Raw genomic sequence first — 21,740 nt, 5'->3', positions numbered from 1 at the left:
AAGTGCTGCCATCTCTGTCTCCCCCCCGCTTTTTTCCCCTCAAATTGGCTCATCTTCATCCATCTCCACTGTTGCCATCCTGGTTCACACCACCATGATTTTTCATCTAAACTATCTCAAGACCCTTCTAAATGTTTCCTCACTTTTACTCTTCACCCATCATAATCCAGTATCCACTTGATCTTTTGTACATGAGATTGATAGTACATCAGCCCCTTGCTCAAAATCAAGCAGGCAAACACCACCATTACGAACAGAAGCCTCTAGAAGTGGAAATCTCCTCACTTCAAGGATATGTTTTCAATGGTGTTTCTATTGATATTTAAAATTTATGATTCTTTAGAAATAAGATAGGATCTTCTTTCTGTCAACCTCCCTCACCCCATCTGAACACTTTACTGGTTGCTCCTGGTTCTAACTTGCTTTGTTATTTTTGTTCTCAACGGACTATGATCTTCCTGAGTTTTTATCCTTAACGTCCTTGTCTTGCTTGAGTGGACAGTGTTTGGAAAAGGTAGGTAAAATTATTGTTTAACTCAGTATTGTTTAGCACACTTCACAGCACCACCCTCTAATATGTAAAAACAGACTACTTGGAGCTTATACGTGTGGTAATTAGTCTCTAAGTAAGCACTGAAGTTAACAACCAACATGTTTAGTTAAAACAACATTAAAATGGCTCCAGTTTGCACTGGTGATTTGATATTTTTGAGAACATGTGTATTTAGTGCCACCACCCTGCTGGCTTTTCAGGTGGGGCAGTGGTAAAGAACTCAGACGCCAATGCGGGAGATGTGGGTTTGATCCTTGGGTCAGGGAGATGCCCTGAAGAAGGAAATGTCAACCCATTCTAGTATTCTTGTCTTGGAAATCCCATGGACAGAGGAATCTGGCAGGCTACAGCGCATGGGGTACCAAAGAGTTGGACACCACTAAGCATGCATGCACATAGCGCATTGTATCAATACAAAATACACAACATGTTTTGGAGTGGTTTGTATAGAACTTTTATATTTCTTGTGCTTTCACTGTCTTCATTTTGACATAAAAATGCTCAGATGATAAAGATTCCCCCCCTCCACCAGATATTTTCACTTGGATATCTCTTAATTAAATATTTTTAACTTCTTAGCATTTTGACAGATTTTTGTATTCCAAGCTACATTCTGAAAAGAGTAGTTTCCATTTTATATTCAAAATAAAGAACCAAAACAACAAAGAAATCTAAATCTATTTTTTCTTGATAGCCCCTGCTAGCAAGTCAGAGAAACAAGGAAAGTCAGAGAAACATAGCATGTTGAAATTACTCTAACATTAAGCCATTAAGTTATAGGTTAGTACAACTTACAACCAAAAAAAAAAGCAAAAACAAAAACAAAAAACGCTGCTCTATTTAATTGACTGTTTCTGGGGAAAAAGAAAAAAAGCTTTGGGAAAGTTTCCAAATAATCATTGACTTCCCACATAATTTGCCAATTTCAGCCCCCAGAATGGAACAGAGAAAGCAATGACTGTTTTAATGTGAATTTGCTGCTACCTGAAAATATTATTAAATATAGATTTTTATACCTGGAAATATTCCAAAATTCATTGTTTTAATGGATGCCTTATAAGTAACACAGAATTCAGACTTTTAGGTTACTTAGTAACAAGATTAGAAATATTCTTAAAAGGTATTTTATGGGTTTAAAAGGTGAGTATGAATACAGTTTTATAATAAGATATTTTTGTTTGGCAACTAATTATTCTTTTCTTAATATTTCCACCTCTATATAACACTTATTTTAATTTTTTAATCACCTCTGATGCTCTAATAATATTGTCATTAAGCTCATTGAGGAGATGGTCTGTCCTACAAAGAATAACTCATTGTTTTGCACAAAGAAGGCCAATGTTTAACAAATGCCCAAATGAATAAATTATTTCAAAAGACACACAAATGTGAAGAAGACTCCGCCATGGGCTAGCAGATGCAAAGTTGGCATGAAAATATACATATATATTTCTGAATATAGATTAAAGGATTTATCAAAAGTATATATCAACCTACAACCGACCTATAGTTTTTGCTTAGTTGAACGGCAGTTATGACAGTCATATTCATAGTGATGTCTGCCTTTCTCTAGACCATAAACTTGATGAAGACAGACGGTGCATTCTGATCATCATTCATTCCCAATGCCTATTTAGGTGCTTGCTGTAGACTGAACATTTGTGCCCCCCGGCCCCATGCATATATATTGCAGCCTGTTTCCCAATGTGATGATATTTGTAGGTGGGGCCTTTGGAGGTGATTAGGTTGTGAGGGTGGAGCCCTCATGAATAGAATTAGTACCCTTATAAAAGAGGCCCAGGATAGGTCGCTTGTCTTCTTCCGCCAGGTGAGAGCACAGACAAAGGATGGCCATCGCTAAACTAGGAAGCCAACTTTCACTAGACACCAAATGTGCCAGCATCATAATTGTGGACTTCCCAGCCTCTAGAACTGTGAGAAATGAATTTCTATTGTTTACAAGCCACTCAGTCAATGGTATTGTGTTATATAGCAGGCTGAAGAGGGGTATATGTGTATTTGTCCATTATTTTGCAAATATATATATATATATATATGCCTGTATATACATTTTCATTCTTTTGTGTTTATTATATATATGGTAACATTCTTATTTTGATCAAATGATAAACCTGTTTAATGTAGTAAGTTCTTATTAGTATATTTGACCTTATATCCTAAAGCAAACTAAGAAGAAATTTTAGAATTAGGGCGTTGCTAATTTTTATCGTTTCATGATGAAATTCTCTGATTTTTTTAGCTAATAATTTCTAGATAGTATTATTAATAGTGTATGTATTTAGCTAAATGCAATTTGGAAAATGTAGTTGACATTCATGGATTTGCATTTGCAGCTGTAAATAGTATATGATACCTCAAAAAGAGAAAAAGAAATTATAATTTAACTCTTAATAACAGACTTATAGAGTCTGAGTCCAAACAAGTTTTAAGTGAAAGAGAGAACACATATCCAGTTCTGCCACTAAACTCTGGCTCTGTAGATAGTTTATGATCAATCATACATTATTAAATTCACTTTTGATCCTTTCTGCACCACCAGATCTTGACTCTGCAGATATTACATAAAGAACATGGTAGCATTGCGGTGACTACATGTAAATCAAATATTCTTCAAAGCTTCATGCCCACATTAGGAGGATTGCTGCATCCCGCCTCTGCTTGATTCTCCTGGAAGTAAGATGTTATGTGCAGTATAGGAGCTATAAAAGCAACCAAACAAAATTTGCTACCCAAACTCAGAATCCTCTTATCTGCTGCCTCTCATTCTACAAACTAAAAACTTCCCTGCAATTTGCAAAGACTGACTTGGGCTGGATTAGGAAAAGTTCCTGGATTTTGGTCCTGAATTTATTCAACAAGCATATTGATCAACTACTACATGCCCAGTGGTATTAATTTAGGTGACAGGGAGGCATTAGACAAAGATTCCTTCCCTCCTGGAGCTGATTTGTGTTCTTATGGCAGAGATGGACACAAACAATTACATAAAAATAAGTAAAGTAGATATCCAAGACTAGAGAGAAAAGGAAAAGGATATCAGAGATAAATTGGGATGCCAGAGGAGGGTAGAACATGGTAGGCAGGGTGAGTTCATTAAGAAGGTGAAAAGTGATCCTAAATTTGAGGAAGGGTAGGGGGTTAACAAGAGAAATTGTTCCTCATCAGCCATGCAACCTGGGCCAAGTAACATTTAAGCTCTGCGTCTTGATTTCCTCATTTGTACAATGGGATATTGACCTCGATGATCTATATTAAAGTCCTTTTAAGTTATTACATTCTGTTAACTATGATTTACTTTATGCCAACATTACAGAATGAAAGCTGCGACCCAGTTAATGTACACTAGGCCCACACAACATGTCATGTGTTGCTAAATGCCATGGATGCTGCAGGATTTAAGAGGGGCTTGTTATGATGAAAGTGAAAGAGGAGAGTGAAAAAGTTGGCTTAAAGCTCAACATTCAGAAAATGAAGATCATGGCATCTGGTCCCATCACTTCATGGCAAATAGATGGGGAAACAGTGGAAACAGTGTCAGACTTTATTTTGGGGGGCCCAAAATCACTGCAAAAGGTGATTGCAGCCATGAAATTCAAAGAGGCTTACTCCTTGGAAGGAAAGTTATGACCAACCTAGAGAGTATATTGAAAAGCAGAGATATTACTTTGCCAACAAAGGTCTGTCTAGTCAAGGCTATGGTTTTTCCAGTGGTCATGTATGGATGTGAGAGTTGGACTGTAAAGAAAACTGAGTGCCGAAGAATTGATGCTTTTGGACTGTGGTGTTGGAGAAGACTCCTGAGAGTCCCTTGGACTGCGAGGAGATCCAACCAGTCCATCCTAAAGGAGATCAGTCCTGGGATTTCTTTGGAAGGACTGATGCTGAAGCTGAAACTCCAATACTTTGGCCACCTCATGTGAAGAGTTGACTCATTGGAAAAGACCCTGATGCTGGGAGGGATTGGGGGCAGGAGGAGAAGGGGACAACCGAGGATGAGATGGCTGGATGGCATCACTGACTCAATGGACATGAGTTTGGGTGAACTCTGGGAGTTTGTGGTAGACAGGGAGGCCTGGTGTACTGCGATTCATGGGGTTGCAAAGAGTCTGATATGACTGAGTGACTGAACTGAACTGAACTGTAATGATAGTGACAATTTAGAAGTATCTCATTATACTCATTCATGTATTTATCACATATATTCAGCACCTACTATGTGCCAGGGACTACTGTCTAGCTGGAGTGTGACAAAGCCGACAGTCTAACACTAAGCTGGGATGGAGAGTGGTTTGGGACACAAGGAGGAAACAGCCACATTGAGTGGGAAGTGTCCACTTCTGCAAGGGATTCTAGATCTGCATTAATTTTTCTACTCACAAAGAGATGAACTTCTGACAACTCTTTCTTTAAAAAATCTAATTGCTTTATCTCTTAAGACAAGTGACCATAAATTTCACTTATGATAACGAAGGGTGTCACAGTGGTAAAGAATCTACCTGCCAGCGCAGGAGATACAAGAGACACAGGTTCAATCCCTGGGTCAGGAAAATCCCCTGGAGTAGGAAATGGTAATCCAATCCAGTATTCTGGCCTGGAAAGTTCCAGAGAAGCCTGATGGGCTATAGTCCATAGGGCCACAGAGTCGGAAATGATTGAGCACACCCTTGGGCACATTATAAAGAAGGGAACTGCTTTCATCTCCAAGATTTCCTCTTATTCTTTTAAAAAATTTAAAGGAGCTTAGTTATGTTTACCTGATATGTATATTAAGGGGAATATTACTTAAGTTTAGAAAAATTAAGTTTCTACAAGGAAAGTAAAAGTGATCAGATAATTAATACTATTGGGGAAATCTTAAATTGTACAATTTAAAAAGGGCAAAGCAGGCTACTAATAAAACGTTTATTTCATTAGAACTAACGTAAGATATTGTTCTTACTGCTAGCAAATGAATTTGAAAAGCAAGAGCTTTTCCCACCAGTGTTTGTGTTCCTTTTTTATTTAAAAATCATTTTTCCATGACAGTAAAGAAATAATCAACATGGCAATAACAACTTCCATCCACTGGGAGCTTATTGTATGCTGGGTACTAAGCACTTTCCCATATGTTATCTAATTTAATTCTCATAAAGCTTTATTGAATAAACAGTGATGATGTCCAGTTTTATAGATGAGATAACTGAGACTGAAAGAGATTAAGTGAATTGCCCAAGGTCTAAAGCCAGAAAGTGGCATCAGGGGAAAAAATCTTAAACTGGTGATCAGGAGGCCTGCACCTGAAATAGCAGAGGCAGGAGTCACTAGATCACTGACATGGAAAGGAACAGGCAGTTACATATTCAGTAACTGTTTTGGTTAATAGCAAAGTCATAAAATTTCTCTGCTGTCCATATAAATGTTTTCTTAAAAATTGTATTTTATAAAGTATATTCATCATCTCTGAACTTCTACTGGTATCTGAAAGTCTATAAAGAATTTTTAGACCAGATCTAAATATTTTTAAAATTGTTCTTTTGTGAGATTTAATATTCCATATAAAATTCTCCCTAATGAACTCAAGTTTCAAAGGATTTAGATATTGTTTGACTAGGCACATCATGAAATCAGGAATATAATCCATTAGTTGAGATTGTTATAGAGACAATATTAACAGTAGCTATCTCTTTCTGTAGAAGTATTTGAGGAAATTACACACTGTCAACAGTATATGATATATAAGCGAATAAATTGATTACAGATTTTTAGCAGACTCCATGGACAAGTAGTTTGCTTTCTCATTTTTATTGAATTAAAGGAAGCGAGTTAGTACAAGCACAATTTTATCTAAAACTATGCCTTTCTCCATGGAAAGCACAATTTCCTTTTTCATCACCAAAAAAGATACTTTTCAATAGAAACTCTTTGTATAGATATCTATACTTGCCATTTCCCCCTGGTATTCTGATTTTCTTTAAAAACCAGATTAAAAATTTTTTGGCATACATATCTATAGAATTTCCCATAGATAGAAAGAAATCTTCAGAAAAAATAATTAGGTAACTCTTATGCATACGAGTTAAGAACATGTTAACAAAGTGTTCAGCATCTCTATCAAGGCGGCCAATATGAATTTGAGGGTGATGTGCCTGGGGAACTTAACAGTACAAAAATTTTAAAAATTAATGGAAAATGAGAGACAGAAAAGGTGTTCTTGCAGTAAAATGAATTTTGAATAATTTTCTATTACTGACAGAAGCTTTTACTGCTTATCAGTATGATTCAGGACTTTGAGATTCAGATTACTAATATAATGATTTGATTGCAAAATTCTTATAAAACTTTTATGAAAGTTTCAGCTCCCTTAAATTCCTTCTGGGCCATGTTTGATTTAATAAAAGTTTCAAATGTGACAAAATAATCCAGTATTTCAAGTGAGTAATGAAAGATGTCTGCTTTAATGAATACCTGCTGTGCTATGAGTTTATTTTTGTGTTATAAAAGATGCCTGAAATTATGGCAGATATTTGAAAGTGTTTCTCTGAAGGGTGAGAACATGAAAGTTCAATCTGAATGCTCTAATAAAGAAAAAAGAAAAAATTTTATTGAATAGAAACTAAGAGGAACAAATAATTGGAGCAATTTTAAAATAAATTTCAACTATGGACATAGCATGACAATATCGACCCAAATCATATTTCAGTATTAACTTCCTCGAGTAAAATGTAGACCTTGTAGTTTTAATACTTGAAAGCTCAGGGCAACTTTCTAAGAACATTAATTTACAATTAAAATGAAATGGACTAGCAAGTCATTTTTGAAAAAATCAGATAGTGTAGGCAAATAATCTGGATACTTTTGATACCTTGTGTCAGCAATTCTTTTGCACTAAATTTCAATAGAGTATATGGGAATGGAAAGACTGGAGAAACAGAAGTTTTTCTTGATGAGAAAACTTGAATCTGACTTATAGGCTTCTTTCAGGAATAACTTTTAAAATGTTAACATACTTTAAAATATTTTTATACTCTGCATGAAATTTACATTTTGTGATTTATACATAGTTAATAATATAACAGGTATCTAGTCTAGTAATAACTTATAAACCATTGCTAAAGTTTATTCTCCATGAGATTTAAAACCATTGTTAACAATTACTAGGTATTACACTCTGGCTGAATTGACTTTGACTTGACATTAAGAGGATGTTATCCTTCATCAGAAATCTCTATGGGTAAATGTCTTAAGTCTCTGGGAAACAGCCTTGATTCTGCTTTTATACAGTAAAGAAAATAGCTGAGTCAGCAGTTTGCATAGTAAAATTTGTGATTATATAATTCCTTTTTATGGTCCAATAGTGAAAAATGTAAAGCTGTTAGAAACATAGAGGTCTGAAAGAGGAATGTCTAAAATAACTAGACATTGTCAAATTCAGAGTTCGATTTGGGTAGTCATAATACATACAGAAAAATGCTTCTAGCCAGATCTACACTATCATTTGACCTTCACAAGTCATACTTTTCAACAGTGGATGCAATTTTCTGAGACTGCACGTTTGACCTTGAAGATATTGAGTTATATCCTCTCAATGTTTTATTTGTCATAGCAAACTTATAATGTTTCTGGTCCCCAAACTGACTTCATCTAAAATTCTTATCATCATATGTTTAAACTGTTAAATTCTGTAATTCTTATTTTAAATATTCAGCATACAAGGGCAAAGAGAGAAGCTCCAGGTCCTTTGGAACTGTCTTTTTCTTATTGCATAAGTCTCTTAGCTTTCTTAATGCGGGATGTCCCTCATCTGAAGCTGGAGCTGAGGAAATAGCTGCATTGTACTGCAGCCTCATATCTTGCTACAGCTCCCAGGCTTAGGATTCAGCTGAGCTGAAAAGAAACATGCAGGGAAAACATTGCTCTGTGGAAACTAAAGCTTTACCGAAGGAGATTTTAATAGGGTAAGTTCTTTTTCCTGAAACTTAGCTTGTCTGACTTATTTTCATGTTGTTTTTCTTGATGACTCTAACAGAATGACCTTACATGTAAGTTTTACTTCCTATTTCTCCCTGCTTTTGCCCTGTCTTTAAATGAACTTTCTACCCTGCATTCTACTTAGAAGATAGCAACTGCAAAGCCTTGAACAATTGCATCAACTCCCTGCAGTTGGATATTCTTAAGCCAATCCACTTTAATTGTCCCTGATTCTTAGCTCTACCGTAATGCAATAGCATTCAAAAGCCAGGGAGCATGTTCACCAATTAGCAGAAAGGAAAAGAAAAAGTCAATGCAGCAGAACTAAAATTGAGAAGCACCAACATAAATGTTAAGAAATCACTTAACATTTCTAAGTAACTTGAAATGGATTTAACTTTCATAAGAGAAGCTGCGTTTTCTTACCTTGGATATGAATAACTCTGTCATGATCTACAGTATAGTTGTTTGAATGATGATCAGCCCAGCAGATTGAAATCAGCACCAGAAGAAGTAGACTCTTCATCTTTGTAGCCCAAATAATCTTCTTCACTGTGAGAGCATCACATACAAAGAGGCTTGTGAGATTTGGAACCCTTTGGAGTGTTGCACTGCACAACTTTTACTGCCTTATCATCCTAGAATGGGTCTGTAAAAATATTTAACCCAATCTGCTCAGAAAGTTACTGTAGCTGTCTTTGGGAGCTGAAGACTGCAGCTTTGAACAATTCCAGTTTCCCTTATGTAGTCAGAGTCCAAACAGTGTTTAACTCTATCTTTACAGAGTTGTAAATCTAAAGATTTATTTAGAACAGTATAGTTTTGATATAGAGAGTTACAGCAAGTTAAAAGAGATATGACAAAGCTATAAACAGACTTAAAAAAATTTAAACCTTTGAATTTGAAGTACAAGTTAATAAAACAATTTTATATAGCTACCTATGAATATTTATCACCCAGTTTAATTTGTAACTGAATATTAAGCCAGGGCAAATAAAGAATATTTGCATGAAACTTGACATCATCATTCATTTTACATATGGCTTTCTAAGCAGGTTAGATTTGCTTGTTCTAAAAAGAAAAGAGGACACACACAAAAAATGCCTGATTAAATAGAAGCAGCACATTTGTTACAGACTCACCATCTTAAACACTGCTTGGGTCTATGGTGAATAATTGAAAATTAGAGACAAACGAGGTTAGAATTGTGCATGCTATCACTGCAGTCATCCTGATTGATTTTTCATTCATTTCTACCTGAAATGCTGACGCATCAACTTGGAGTGCCAGGTAGGGTCTCTGCAGTCAGCAGAGCCTTGGCTGCAGGGAACATCCCCGCCAACCTCGCAGGGCAATTAGGCAAATGAAGAGCTGAAACAGACAGCCAGGGACAGCTCTGGTCCTAAGTGACAGCGGCAGAGCCATTGCCTGGCTATCCTCATTCGAGACCAATTTGAAAAAAGGGACACAATCCCTGCAAAACTTTGTCATTGTAAGGACCAAAAAGTGATTCCGAATAATACACACCAGATGACCTTTGCAGTATTTGCCAGGCAAGAATTTCAGTGTAGCTCCTCTATTTTTAATGTGGAATCTGAGGCAGATATTAAGAAGGGCTTTCTTTTCCTCTCATGCACACAGAAGCCTTAACAATACTTGGCTATTTTTAAAACTGAAATTGCACAGTACTGGCTTCTCACACTAATTTGTTTTTTCCAGGAAAGCCTGACTCCCTGGAATACTTATTAAAGAGCTCCGAGTCTGTTCCTGGAGGTCTTTGCAGGCCAGCCTCTTCTCCAGAGCCTAATGCCCTAATCACAGACGTCTCCAGGTCCCTCTTGGGACCTCAGTACCTCCCTGTCTCCTCCTCTCACAATCATTGTGAGACTTCAGGCTCTAGTGTTTGCTTTAACCCTTTTCTTTTTATTATGTCACAGAAAGAAGATAGTGGATGAGCAAATTGAGAAACTTACTTCCCCAAGAAACTAAAACTGTCACCTTCAAAATTCTATCTGATTTACTGATTTTATTTTCAGAAGTTTACTTGCTTGTTCCTCTGAGGCTTTTTGGGAAATGGTTTTTTTTGAAGCTACTGACTTTTGCCTATAGGAATACTGTTAACAAATATTACCTGTTTTCAGTCTGGAATAATGCTTTGGGTGAAAATATATAATAAAGGTGACCTTTTGGAATTTGGAATATAATTGGCACAATTACACACACACACATAAGCTAGTAGGCCAGCTGGTACATGAGGTGTCCTGTGTTCTCTTGCTTTACATGGGAATCAGAGAAGAGGGGGAGTTGTGGAAGAGAGGGTATGAGAAAAACATACAAGTGAGCATTTAAAAAAGACATTCAAAGAAGGGTCAAGATGAGCTGAGGCAGAGAATTTGCTATATTATCTTTCACATTAAATTGAACATCTACAGTATAACTTGTAGAGAGCTGTGTACTCTCCTCTCAAAACATACACATACACGCACACACATACACAGTCATGCATCCTACCACAGAAGTCATCCTGATTTGTTCTCATTTTTCCTAAGATTTATTACACACAAACTTGTCTCCTTTAATTTCATATCATAGTCTTAAAATTACATCACTAAGAATTCATTCCACTATGTTATGATATTAACTATCCAATGACCCAATTTAAAAATGCAAACATCCCTGGCAGGGAGGGTGGGATAGACAGTGCTGGGGATAAATAATAATAATAAAAGCAGTTCCTTTTCACTGAATGTCTGTTATCTGCCAAGTGCTCTGCTAAGCACTGTGCATATACTGGCACATGCAGTCCTTACGATAATACTGTGAAACACAAGCTTCCATTTTTCCTGACACAGTCACCTTGCTGGAGGTCACATATCTAAGAAAACAGCAATGTTTGTGTTTGCTTCAGGCAAAAGCAGCACCTGTTTTGAATTGCACTTATTTTTCTGAAAGAGAAATCTACTTACTTGTTTCATTACCTTTTTTTAATTTAGGCTCTTTTACTTGAATCTACTATGCTCTTAAACCTTTGACTTGTGTTATATGTGAATATAAAACTTTTCCCCCAAGAAGTATGAGGAGTCAGATGGCACTTTTTCTTAGCCTGCTTCTGCCTTGCCTCGTTTCCAATACCATGATGGTGCCATGAGCACTGCCACGGTGGCTCATGTGTGGGTACACAGACGTGTGGGTACACAAATATGTATTCATACACACACACCATCTTTAATTAAAATAGCTGAGGACATTTCACATCTTCAGTGATTTGTGATTAGAATAAATGCATATATCAGTGAACACTTGCAAGTACCCCACACTGGCATTAATGCAGTCCAGGTAGGAGAAAGTGGAAATGATCTTTGTTACTCTGCTGGTATAATGGCTGTCTTACCAAAAGATATGAAAATATAGAAGAAAGCTTTAGGGACACAATCTTCAGATGTGTAAGCAAACTGCAGGTACACATGAGGCTTTGCACGCTAGACTGAGGTTCATGAGGACGAGGGCTCTGCCAGCTATCTATGTGCTGATCCTCAAAGGAGACCTGCTTGTCTGCGTTTGTAATGATGTCTTCTCTGAATGTCTAGATATTTTTGGTTAAAATTTTTCAGTTTTTTATAGGAGCAAAATTTAGAAAATTTGGGAGCTTGTATACAACCAGTTATTGTTGGCCTTGATTTAGCATTCTTAGTTCACCTGCAACTCACACACTGATGGTCTCCTTTTACAGGCTACCAAACTTTGGAACCATGATGCTGCGGCCAGCTTCAAGATGAGTTCATATGGAAATGTCTGTGTTCACAGTCACAGACATCATAGGACTGTAAGTTTGCAGTTCTGCTTTGGTGAAAATTGAGCTACTATTTAGAAGCAATATATCTACCTAACTTAAAAGTCTCATATTTTTATAGACACAGAGATAAACTAATAGTCTAGTAACAAAGTGGCCAACTGCTATTTCTTAAATATCTACTATGCTAAAATTATTATTTAATTAGACAATGGAGAAATAAAACCAAGTGGAAAGCATGTATGCTGTTTTTTGTGTCTTGAGAGGTAATGCCACATATTTCCTGAACTACTATTACAGTGGGCCCTCTGTATCTGTGGGTTTTGCATCCTCAGATTCAATCAATGTCAGGACAAATATATTTGGAAAAAAAAATTCCAGAAAGAACTGAAAAGCAGAACTTTAATTTCAACTATTTTGGTAGCCTTTACATTGTATTAGGTATTATAAGTAATCTAGAGATTTAAAATTAGGGGAGTATGTGCCTAGATTATATGCAAATACCACTGCATTTTATATAGAGACTCAAACATCTGTCCGTTTCGGTATCCACATGGCATTCTGGAACCAGTTCTCACGAGGACACCTAGGGATGACTGTACATGCTAGGTACTGTCCTTGAAGCTTCACGCATTTAGCTGTTATATCTCAGAACAACCAAATTGAAGTCAATCTGTTTGTATACACATTTTACAGTTCTGGAAATGAGTCAGTGTGGCAAATTCCCCATCATGTCAAGTGAGAAGCTGGGGATCTGGGCAGTCTAATGTGACCGTAGAGCTTGCACAATCCACCACCATCACTGAGGGTGTCCTGGTACCCTGAGGAGTGCCAGCAGCTCTCACAGCTCTTTCAAGGATTCATACAAGCTGGAGTGCTTCTCCCCAGCCTTCTCTCACTGGGCTGTAGGCATAGCACTGATCACAGCACTGTTGGCACAGTTATATGTCCAAAGTCAGGATGCTTTCCTCACTGCATGCCCAGCACCCAGAACTATCCTTTGTGCCAAGAAGAAGGGTGAATTTAAAACTGGACCTGGGAGAAACACTTACCAAGACTAAAGGAGCTAAGAAGGGAGTTTCTATGCTGTTTATAAAGGTCACATGTGCTATTATGTGGAGGATGCTGAAGAGTTGGTTTGTTTCTCCATTGAGGGCATCATGAAACTGACCAGGTTTGAATTTAGCACTTGAAATTTGGTTTACAAATTATGAGAATCACTACAAAGGTTGCTAGAAACTGAACAAACCATAGAATCTCATTGGACAGAATTATTCTGCCATAGACTGAATCTCCTCCTCCTTGCTATCAAGTCTGATCTAGTTAGAGGTGGGTTCGTGGTCAGTGGTGCAGTGAAATGAAAACAAGGAAAGACAAGGGGGTGCAAAAGTACTTTTTTCATTAGGTTAAATTAATTCAGCTTTTAAAAATTGCTCTTTTTCTAAAGTAACTTTTTTGTTATCATTTTTACTGTTCAAATGGCCTTTATTTCATGGAATTACAACTTTTTGATTTTTTAAAGATATTTTTTCCTTATTTAGCAATATGTTTTTAATGACAGCCTTACACTAGCTCGTCGCTTGTTTTGTTGTGTTTGATTGGCTTTGTCTTCTGTTTTGACTCTGCAGGTGTGTAAAATACAGAAGTCAGACCACTGACCCAAATGATGGCTAAAGAACTCAGACTATTGATGCATTTGAATTGTTCAGTGTGTGGAGGAACCGCTGGGCTGTTACCTAAGCCTCAGGATTTATAGCACACAATGGAGCAGAATTCAGAACGGCTTGGAATATACCCAGTGCTCAAAAGAGAAGTCATGACTGAGAAAGAACAAACCAACAAAACAAAACTTTGCTCAATTATACGACAAAATCCCCCTCGGAGTTAATCTGTATAAACTCCAAGTGAACATGGCATCTGCTCTGTCATCTTGCATTGTTCTATGAAAGTGCAAATTACTAAAGAACCAGAAAAGAATTTATGATGCCCTGAAGTAGACGTCCAGCCACAGACATCACGATGACCTCCTACTCAAGACATCATCAGTGTACTGCTTCCAGAAGGTGGGGGAAGGTCCTCCGTCAGGAGGAAGGAACTTTTCCACCTTCTCAGGTTGTTCCCCCAGTGGCTCAGCGGTAAAGAATCTGCCTGCCCAGCAGGAGATGTGGGTTTGATCCTTGGGTTGGGAAGATCCCCTGGAGAAGGAAATGGCAAACCATTCCAGTATTCTTGCCTAGGAAATCCCATGGACAGAGGAGCCTGGCGGGCTACAGTCCTTGGGGTCACAAAAGAGGTGGACACAACTTTAGCAACTGAACACCAGGAGGAGGAAGGAAAGGTGAGTTCTACAAGAAGTCTCATAATCAAAACATCATGTCTCAATTTTTTCACCTACAAAGTAGTAATATTTTGTTTCCTAAGGTGGAAAGTTTTTGAAAAAGTATAAAAACTATGCAGCTTGTATTGTTATCAATACAAGTTCACCTCATACCTGATCAATTTTTACAGCGAAATGTAAGAAAAATAACAAACTAAAGATAATCTCCTTCTCAAAGACTGGTAAGTTCTAAAACGTTCACTATCTCTTATATGTGGAATCTAAAAAAAAAAAAAAGATACAAATTAACTTATATACAAAACAGAAATAGACCCACAGACATAGAAAACAAACATGGTTACCAAAGGGAAAGGTGAATGGAGGAATAAATTAGGAATTTGGGATTAACATGTACACACTAGTATATATTCAATAGGTAAGCATCAAGGGCCTTCTGTGTAGCATAGAAAACAATACTTATATATACAGAGAACTATACTGTAATAACTTATAAGGAAAAGAAACATAAAATATACATATATATGTACATATATACATATACATATATACATATATATATAACCCTGAATCACTTTGCTGTACACAACAGTGTAAATGAACTATATTTCAATTAAAAAACAAAGGTCGCTATCTGGAATGAACAGGAATGAAAATGCAGCAGAGGGCAGGAGCAACAGGAAGCCCATTAATGAAGCAAATTCCCAGGGCCCTAAACCAGGACTTCTGAATCAGAACTGAGGACGAGGCCCGCCCGCAGTGCTTGACAAGCCCTGCCCCCTCCCCCAGGTGAATCTGGCACAGGCTCAGTTGGAGAACCATGTGCCTAAGCCTTTAATGCCAGGCATTCTTCATCTGGTGGTTCAGGGAGCCAAAGCCAAGTTATCACGCCGAGGACAAGGAAGCAACCGACTGAACATGTCTGGACCACAAGGTCACCATGATGTCTGGTAATGTTACAGGTTTAGACTAATTGAACTTAGGGTCTTCACAATTCTCCAACTAAGCTGCATTTAAAATTTTATGAGTTTTTTTTTTTCCCTTCCTCCTCCATACTTTCAAATCAGCCTATTTAATTCCTATTTTCCCCTAACATTTTCATTTCAAATATGCTTTTATCTTTTCTCATTTTGCTTTTCTGCTTCTGTTTCTCTATTTGTTACCTACAGACTTACCCATACACTGTATCTTCATTTTTTTCTCTTTTCCCTATATTTATTGTATATATTACATTACTTGGTAATTGATGTGATCATAAGATTTATCATCCAAACTGGAGCACAGGGTGAACAGAAAAACTATAACTATATGGAAAAACAGTACTGTGTAAATTGGGTCTATCCTAGGGAGAAGGGCGTATGTTATGAGTATAATGGAGGAAAGGCAACACTTTAGATTTGTTCTTTGATCTGCCGTTTTCTAGTTGTGTGACTGTAGGTGAAGTCATCCAACTGCTTCCAAGTCAAATACTTTATCCATCAGTTGGAATAGTTGATGACAAATATCAGAGTCTTCCACATGTTCATTGTTGTTCTTATTGGTATTTAACTTTTTCTTACCAGAGATATTAGACCCTCCATTCTACTCACTTTGCATTTTAGGACTGTCCTCCTCAGCAAACAAATTCATGGATTTTTAAATGGATGACATCAATAATGCTTGTTTAAGTAGCATCTTGAATCACTTACTGCTTTTTGGCTCAGTGTTCTTTGCCCGCTCTTTCTTAGAGTATTTGGGACAAATTGATAAAATTTGGGACAAACTCAGCAACTCTTCACTTGATCAAAGCACATTAGCTCCAGCTGCTTGTTGACCCATCTGAACCTACTTAAGGTAATTCCTGAGGTGGAGGTTGTTGCTGCTGCTGCTGCTAAGTCGCTTTAGTCCTGTCTGACTCTGTGCAACCCCAGAGACGGCAGCCCACCAGGCTCCCCCGTCCCTGGAATTCTCCAGGCAAGAACACTGGAGTGGGTTGCCCTTTCCTTCTCCAATGCATGAAAGTGAAAAGTGAAAGTGAAGTCACTCAGTTGTTTCCGACTCCTAGCGACCCCATCGACTGCAGCCCACCAGCCTCCTCCATCCATGGGATTTTCCAGGCAAGAGTACTGGAGTGGGTTGCTATTGCCTTCTCCAGAGGAGGAAGTTAGACTTCTCCAAAACCAGCTTTATGAAAGGATTCCACAGTGCTTTTGTTTGTGATTGTTTTTCTAAAACAAACATAGAAGCACAAATTATATTTGGTATTTATAGTGTCAAGTCCTTTAATCTCGAGGGAGTAAGGGACAAAGCAATGCATATACTTACTAATTAGCACAGTGACTTATTTGGACTTGTTTCTGAATAACTAATACTGGCATTGCTGAACAAATAAGTGAATGAAACATATACAGCAAGATTCTGACACTTTCAGGTTATAACTATGTGAAACCCTAACAGAGTGATGCTAGGGAACATTGCTGGCAATGAAATGCTGGGAACATTCCATTCAATGTTTATTTACATGCAATACCTTTGGTTGGAATTGTATTGGAGAGTAGGTAGTATAAACTGTGCTTTTCCAATCTAGTGAGATAATACCAGTGGATGGATAGATATCAAAATCCACTCTTATGACAAGAAAGAAAAAAAACAGAAGTTGTTAACTATAGTAAGGCCTGTGCATTTACAATGGCAATGAGTAAACTCTCTTCCGAGGTCATGGCAAGGAAATTCCAGACTTGCTCTCAGTATACTACAATATTCTAGTCTGAATACTAGTGGATAATTCACAGGTTGCTGGAGAGAAAAATAATATGAGAGATGGGCAGTCTTAGGATACCAAAGTCCTGGAGTGTTGCAGACATTGCCTCAGTAGCTTGGGCATGTTCTGTGAACTTTCTTTATGTGGCTTCTGCAGAGTTCTCACAGCTACTCAAAAGCCATTTAGTTACATGAGATTTCTAGGTCTTCAGAGTTGGCACATGTCTTCTATAATTAATAGTCTGTTTCTTAACCGGAGAGTTGTTAGTAGAGGAAGTCAATAAATATATGCTTAGCAATACATTTTGATGATAACTGTGAGATTAAGAGACAATAAATCTTTTGTCTTCCTTTCTGTTTACTTTGGGGAAATTATCCTACTTTTGTTGCCCTAAAAAAATTATTTTACCATAGAACATTAAAAATTAGACTATAACTAGTATGAATATTACATTGCTATGCAATTAAAATGCATCCTTCATAGAATGTAGAAAACATTCATTTTCTATCATTAGAGTAAAGAAAATGTTCAAAAATCAAAACATCTCATGAGCAATTCTTAAATTTGTTGGTATATAAATTAGCAGTGCTATCATTTCACAAACTCACTCATAACTTCTTTTCTATTTTGATTGCTGTCAGGGTGTATTGGCATTATAATCATGATCAAATTATGGGAGTAATAAGTCTAAATACTAGAGGTTATTTTTATTAAAATTAAAATGTCACTAAAATTTTGTTTCTGCCCTGGAATAAATTCCTCAAAAACCAACAAGAAAAATGTGTATAGATGTTAGCATTGTTCTGAAAAATTTCTTTACTTTAAAGAATATACTTGACAGGCATACTTGTACAGGAAACACATCATTTTATATATTCATTCTTCCTTGAGTCATCATAAAAATTCTCAGCACAAATAACAAGCATTGCATTGAATAATATAAAGTTAGACCTTAAAATATTTTTCTTAATGTATAAAATCAAGTGACTGGCTGCCATTATCAGTAATACTGAATGATTTTTGAATACTGACAAGGAATTTGGCACTAAATTAAGAACTCTCCAAAGGTAGACGTATTCCCTAGTGAATTGCAATTCAAATAGGACTTGAACACAGGCATTTTAAAGAGATTGGAAGGCCCATTGGCCAAGAATAGTTATAGTTTTAGTAAGCAGTTTTTTTCTGAAGCATTGCAAAAGAATGAATATATATGAAGACTACTAAGAGTTTAGATTGCTATCTCATTGTTTCCTAACATATAACGTCCAAAAACAGACGAAAGTGAATAAAACACAACAGTTTCCGTTTTTAACTACTCTTCTACATCATTTTAAAGCCATGGAAAATAACTCTCTTCATATTTTAATGGGCAAATATGAATAAAATCACCAGTGTTCGGACTACTTTTAAATGTAGGTTACATAAAAATGAGTTAAACTCCAGCTTATATTCATGCAACTAAAGAAATGCAAACTTCTTGGCAACAGACTTATAATTTGAAACAAAAACTGTTTTAATTTAAACTAGAAGTAGCGTTTATATGGACAGAAAACTGATCATAACATCACTTTGAAATAAACTGCTTTTGAAAGTACTTCTAATTAAACTTGCAAAAGAGTGTTTTAAGAATATTTCATTTAAAATTTTAGCATTTCTTATAAAATTCAAAATTGCAACAGCTGTCAGTTAAACATCATATTAAAACTGAATCTAAAAATACAACTGCAAATCATCTACAGGACAGCTTTGGGGGATCACAGATGTGACAGTAACAAGTTTTCAACATAATGCAAAATCCAACTCTCAGCCCCCACTACATCCCGCATGGAATTCTAAACTAGTTAACAACAAGAATCAGGCAACTCACATATATTTTAAACGATGATCAAACTCTGAGAAGGTGTAGAATGATTTTAAATATATGTCAGTCCTGACTTTTTACTAAGTACCCCGAAGAGTTTTATGAGCAATGTTTTGCTGTGGTATCTTATCATACTAAGTCATGATAAACGCAAAAATAAATCCATTCATGATCTTTAGCAGCAAAAGCTTCTCTCCTCTCTGCTTGATGCAGTCGCCACCTCTTTTGGCTGCAACTTCTAAGATATCGTCCAAGACCCTGAAGCAGGTTTACTATTGGTCCACATCCTACGTCAAGGCATGATCTCATCAGAATTCAGTTCGTTGGCCTAGGGATAACAAAGGCTGTTCCAGTCCAAAAGGCTATGTCTACACAGAACAAAAAGGGAGTATCCAGTATTCTTCAATTAACTTGGCAAATATTGACAACTAAGCTCATTAAATCAAGTTTCCAAATTGGTTTTGTGATACAAGACACAACCCAAGAATACATCTTAATAGATTTTTTAAAGTTATAGTGATCTTTGAGTGTATTTTAAGCTTTTAAAACTAAGTAATCCTCCTTTATATCTTCTTGAGCTGAGGAATTTGTTCATTCTGAAAACAACCAAAATCATTTAATCAGCCTTCTTTATAGCACTGAAGCTTAGAACTGACTACCCTAGAATCTAAAATATCTACATAATTTATAATTTTTGTAAAGAATGCCATTTAAGACTTTTATGTTATATAAGTATTAGGCTTGCCATTGACTTAGAAGTAAATAATCAGCTAGGAGTATAGTGTACAAAAATGAGGGCAGTATTATCACAAGAAATACAGAAAGTGGATGCACATAAACCTCAAAGGTTTTTCAATGTCTTAAATACCATGAAATTACACTTCCACCCCTCTACAGACTTTCCCTTTCAGTTTTCTTCCAAATTCCCAGCATTAGAGTTGCCAGTACGAGGTTCTCCTAGGTCTTTTCTATTTCAAACTTGAACATGTTTTTTTAAGATGTTATGGAGAGCTCACATCCATGCTAGTGAGAGCAGTGTAACAGTGACAGAGTTCTGGGATGAGTACTGTTAGAGTTAAGGAATAAACGGCCAATCATGAACAGTTACATAAAGATCAGAATTCTCATCAATGCCAGGTAATGAGAGTTGTGTACTTTTTGTGTTCTAAGGCACAGTGGTAAAGAATCTACCTGCTAATGCAGAAGAATCAGGAGATGTGGGTTGGATCCCTAGGTTGGGAAGATCCCCTGCCGTAGGAAATGGCAACCCGCTCCATGGACAGAGAAGCCTGGTGGGCTGCAGTCCATGGCGTCGCTGAGAGCTGGATACGACTGAGCGACTCCACTTTCACTTTTCACTTTCATGCATTGGAGAAGGAAATGGCAACCCACTCCACTGTTCTTGCCTGGAGAATCCCAGGGATGGGGGAGCCTGGTGGGCTTCTGTCTATGGGGTCACACAGAGTTGGACACAACTGAAGTGACTTAGCAGCAGCAGCAGCAGCCAGTATTCTTGCCTGGAAAATTCCATGATCAGAGGAGCCTGATGGGCTACAGTCCATGGGGTCATAAAGAGTAGGACATAACTGAGCAGCTGAGCACAGTGACCTTTGAATAGTCGCTTTCACCCTGCTAACTTCAGGAAGTATGCAGAAATATCTCTATCTAGGTGATAAAATGTAGTCCTTAGAGTAAAGTACCTAGAAAGAAAGGGATATGGTTCAGTTCAGTCGCTCAGTTGTGTCCGACTCTTTGTGACCCCATGGACTGCAGCACGCCAGGCATCCCTGTCCATCACCAACTCCTGGAATTTACTCAAACTCATGTCCATTGTGTTGGTGATGCCATCCAACCATCTCATACTCTGTCGTCCCCTTCTCCTCCTGCCTTCAATCTTTCCCAGCATGAAGATCTTTTCAATGAGTCAGTTCTCTGCATCAGGTGGCCTAAGTATTGGAGTTTCAGCCTAAGCATCAGTCCTTCCAGTGAATATTCAGGACTGATCTCCTTTAGGATGATGGACTGGTTGGATCTCCTTGCTGTCCAAGGGATATGGTAACACTGTACAATTTCCAAAAATGAACTGCTATCAAAATTTTTTTTTAAACCCTCCAAACTGAACAGTCAGTCATAGCCCTTAGGTGTTGGTAATAACTGCACACCTGAAAATCATTTTTAGTGTACACAATACTGCAAGGAGATCAAATCACTTAATCCTAAAGGAAATCATCCCTGAATACTCATTGGAAGGCTGATGCTAAAGCTAAAGCTCCAATACTTTGGCCACCTGATGCAAACAGCCAACTCATTTGAAAAGACCCTGATGCTGGGAAAGATTGAAGGCAGAATGAGAAGAGGGAGACAGAGGATGAGATGGTTGGATGGCATCACCAATTCAATGGACATGAACTTGGGCAAACTCTGGGAGATGGTGAGGGACACGGAGACCTGGCATGCTGCAGTCCATGGGGTCACAAAGAGTCGGACATGACT

General features: G+C 37.2%; 1 protein-coding gene across 1 annotated transcript in view; it reads right to left on the bottom strand.

The window, feature by feature from the left end:
* The window catches only part of HAPLN1 (hyaluronan and proteoglycan link protein 1), a 79,054-nt gene that overhangs the window by 28,468 nt on the left and 28,846 nt on the right, over positions 1-21,740 (bottom strand). Inside the window, exon 2 of the mRNA XM_040239419.1 lies at positions 8,948-9,073. Coding sequence (XP_040095353.1) covers positions 8,948-9,047 — 100 coding nt within the window. The 5' untranslated portion in view covers positions 9,048-9,073. The remainder of the gene's footprint in view (positions 1-8,947; positions 9,074-21,740) is intronic.

The sequence above is a fragment of the Oryx dammah genome, unplaced genomic scaffold (genome assembly GCF_014754425.2).
Source record: "Oryx dammah isolate SB20612 unplaced genomic scaffold, SCBI_Odam_1.1 HiC_scaffold_5, whole genome shotgun sequence".
NCBI lineage: Eukaryota > Metazoa > Chordata > Mammalia > Artiodactyla > Bovidae > Oryx > Oryx dammah.
The sequence above is the reverse complement of the archived record's forward strand: the minus strand, read 5'-3'. Positions and strand labels throughout refer to the sequence as shown.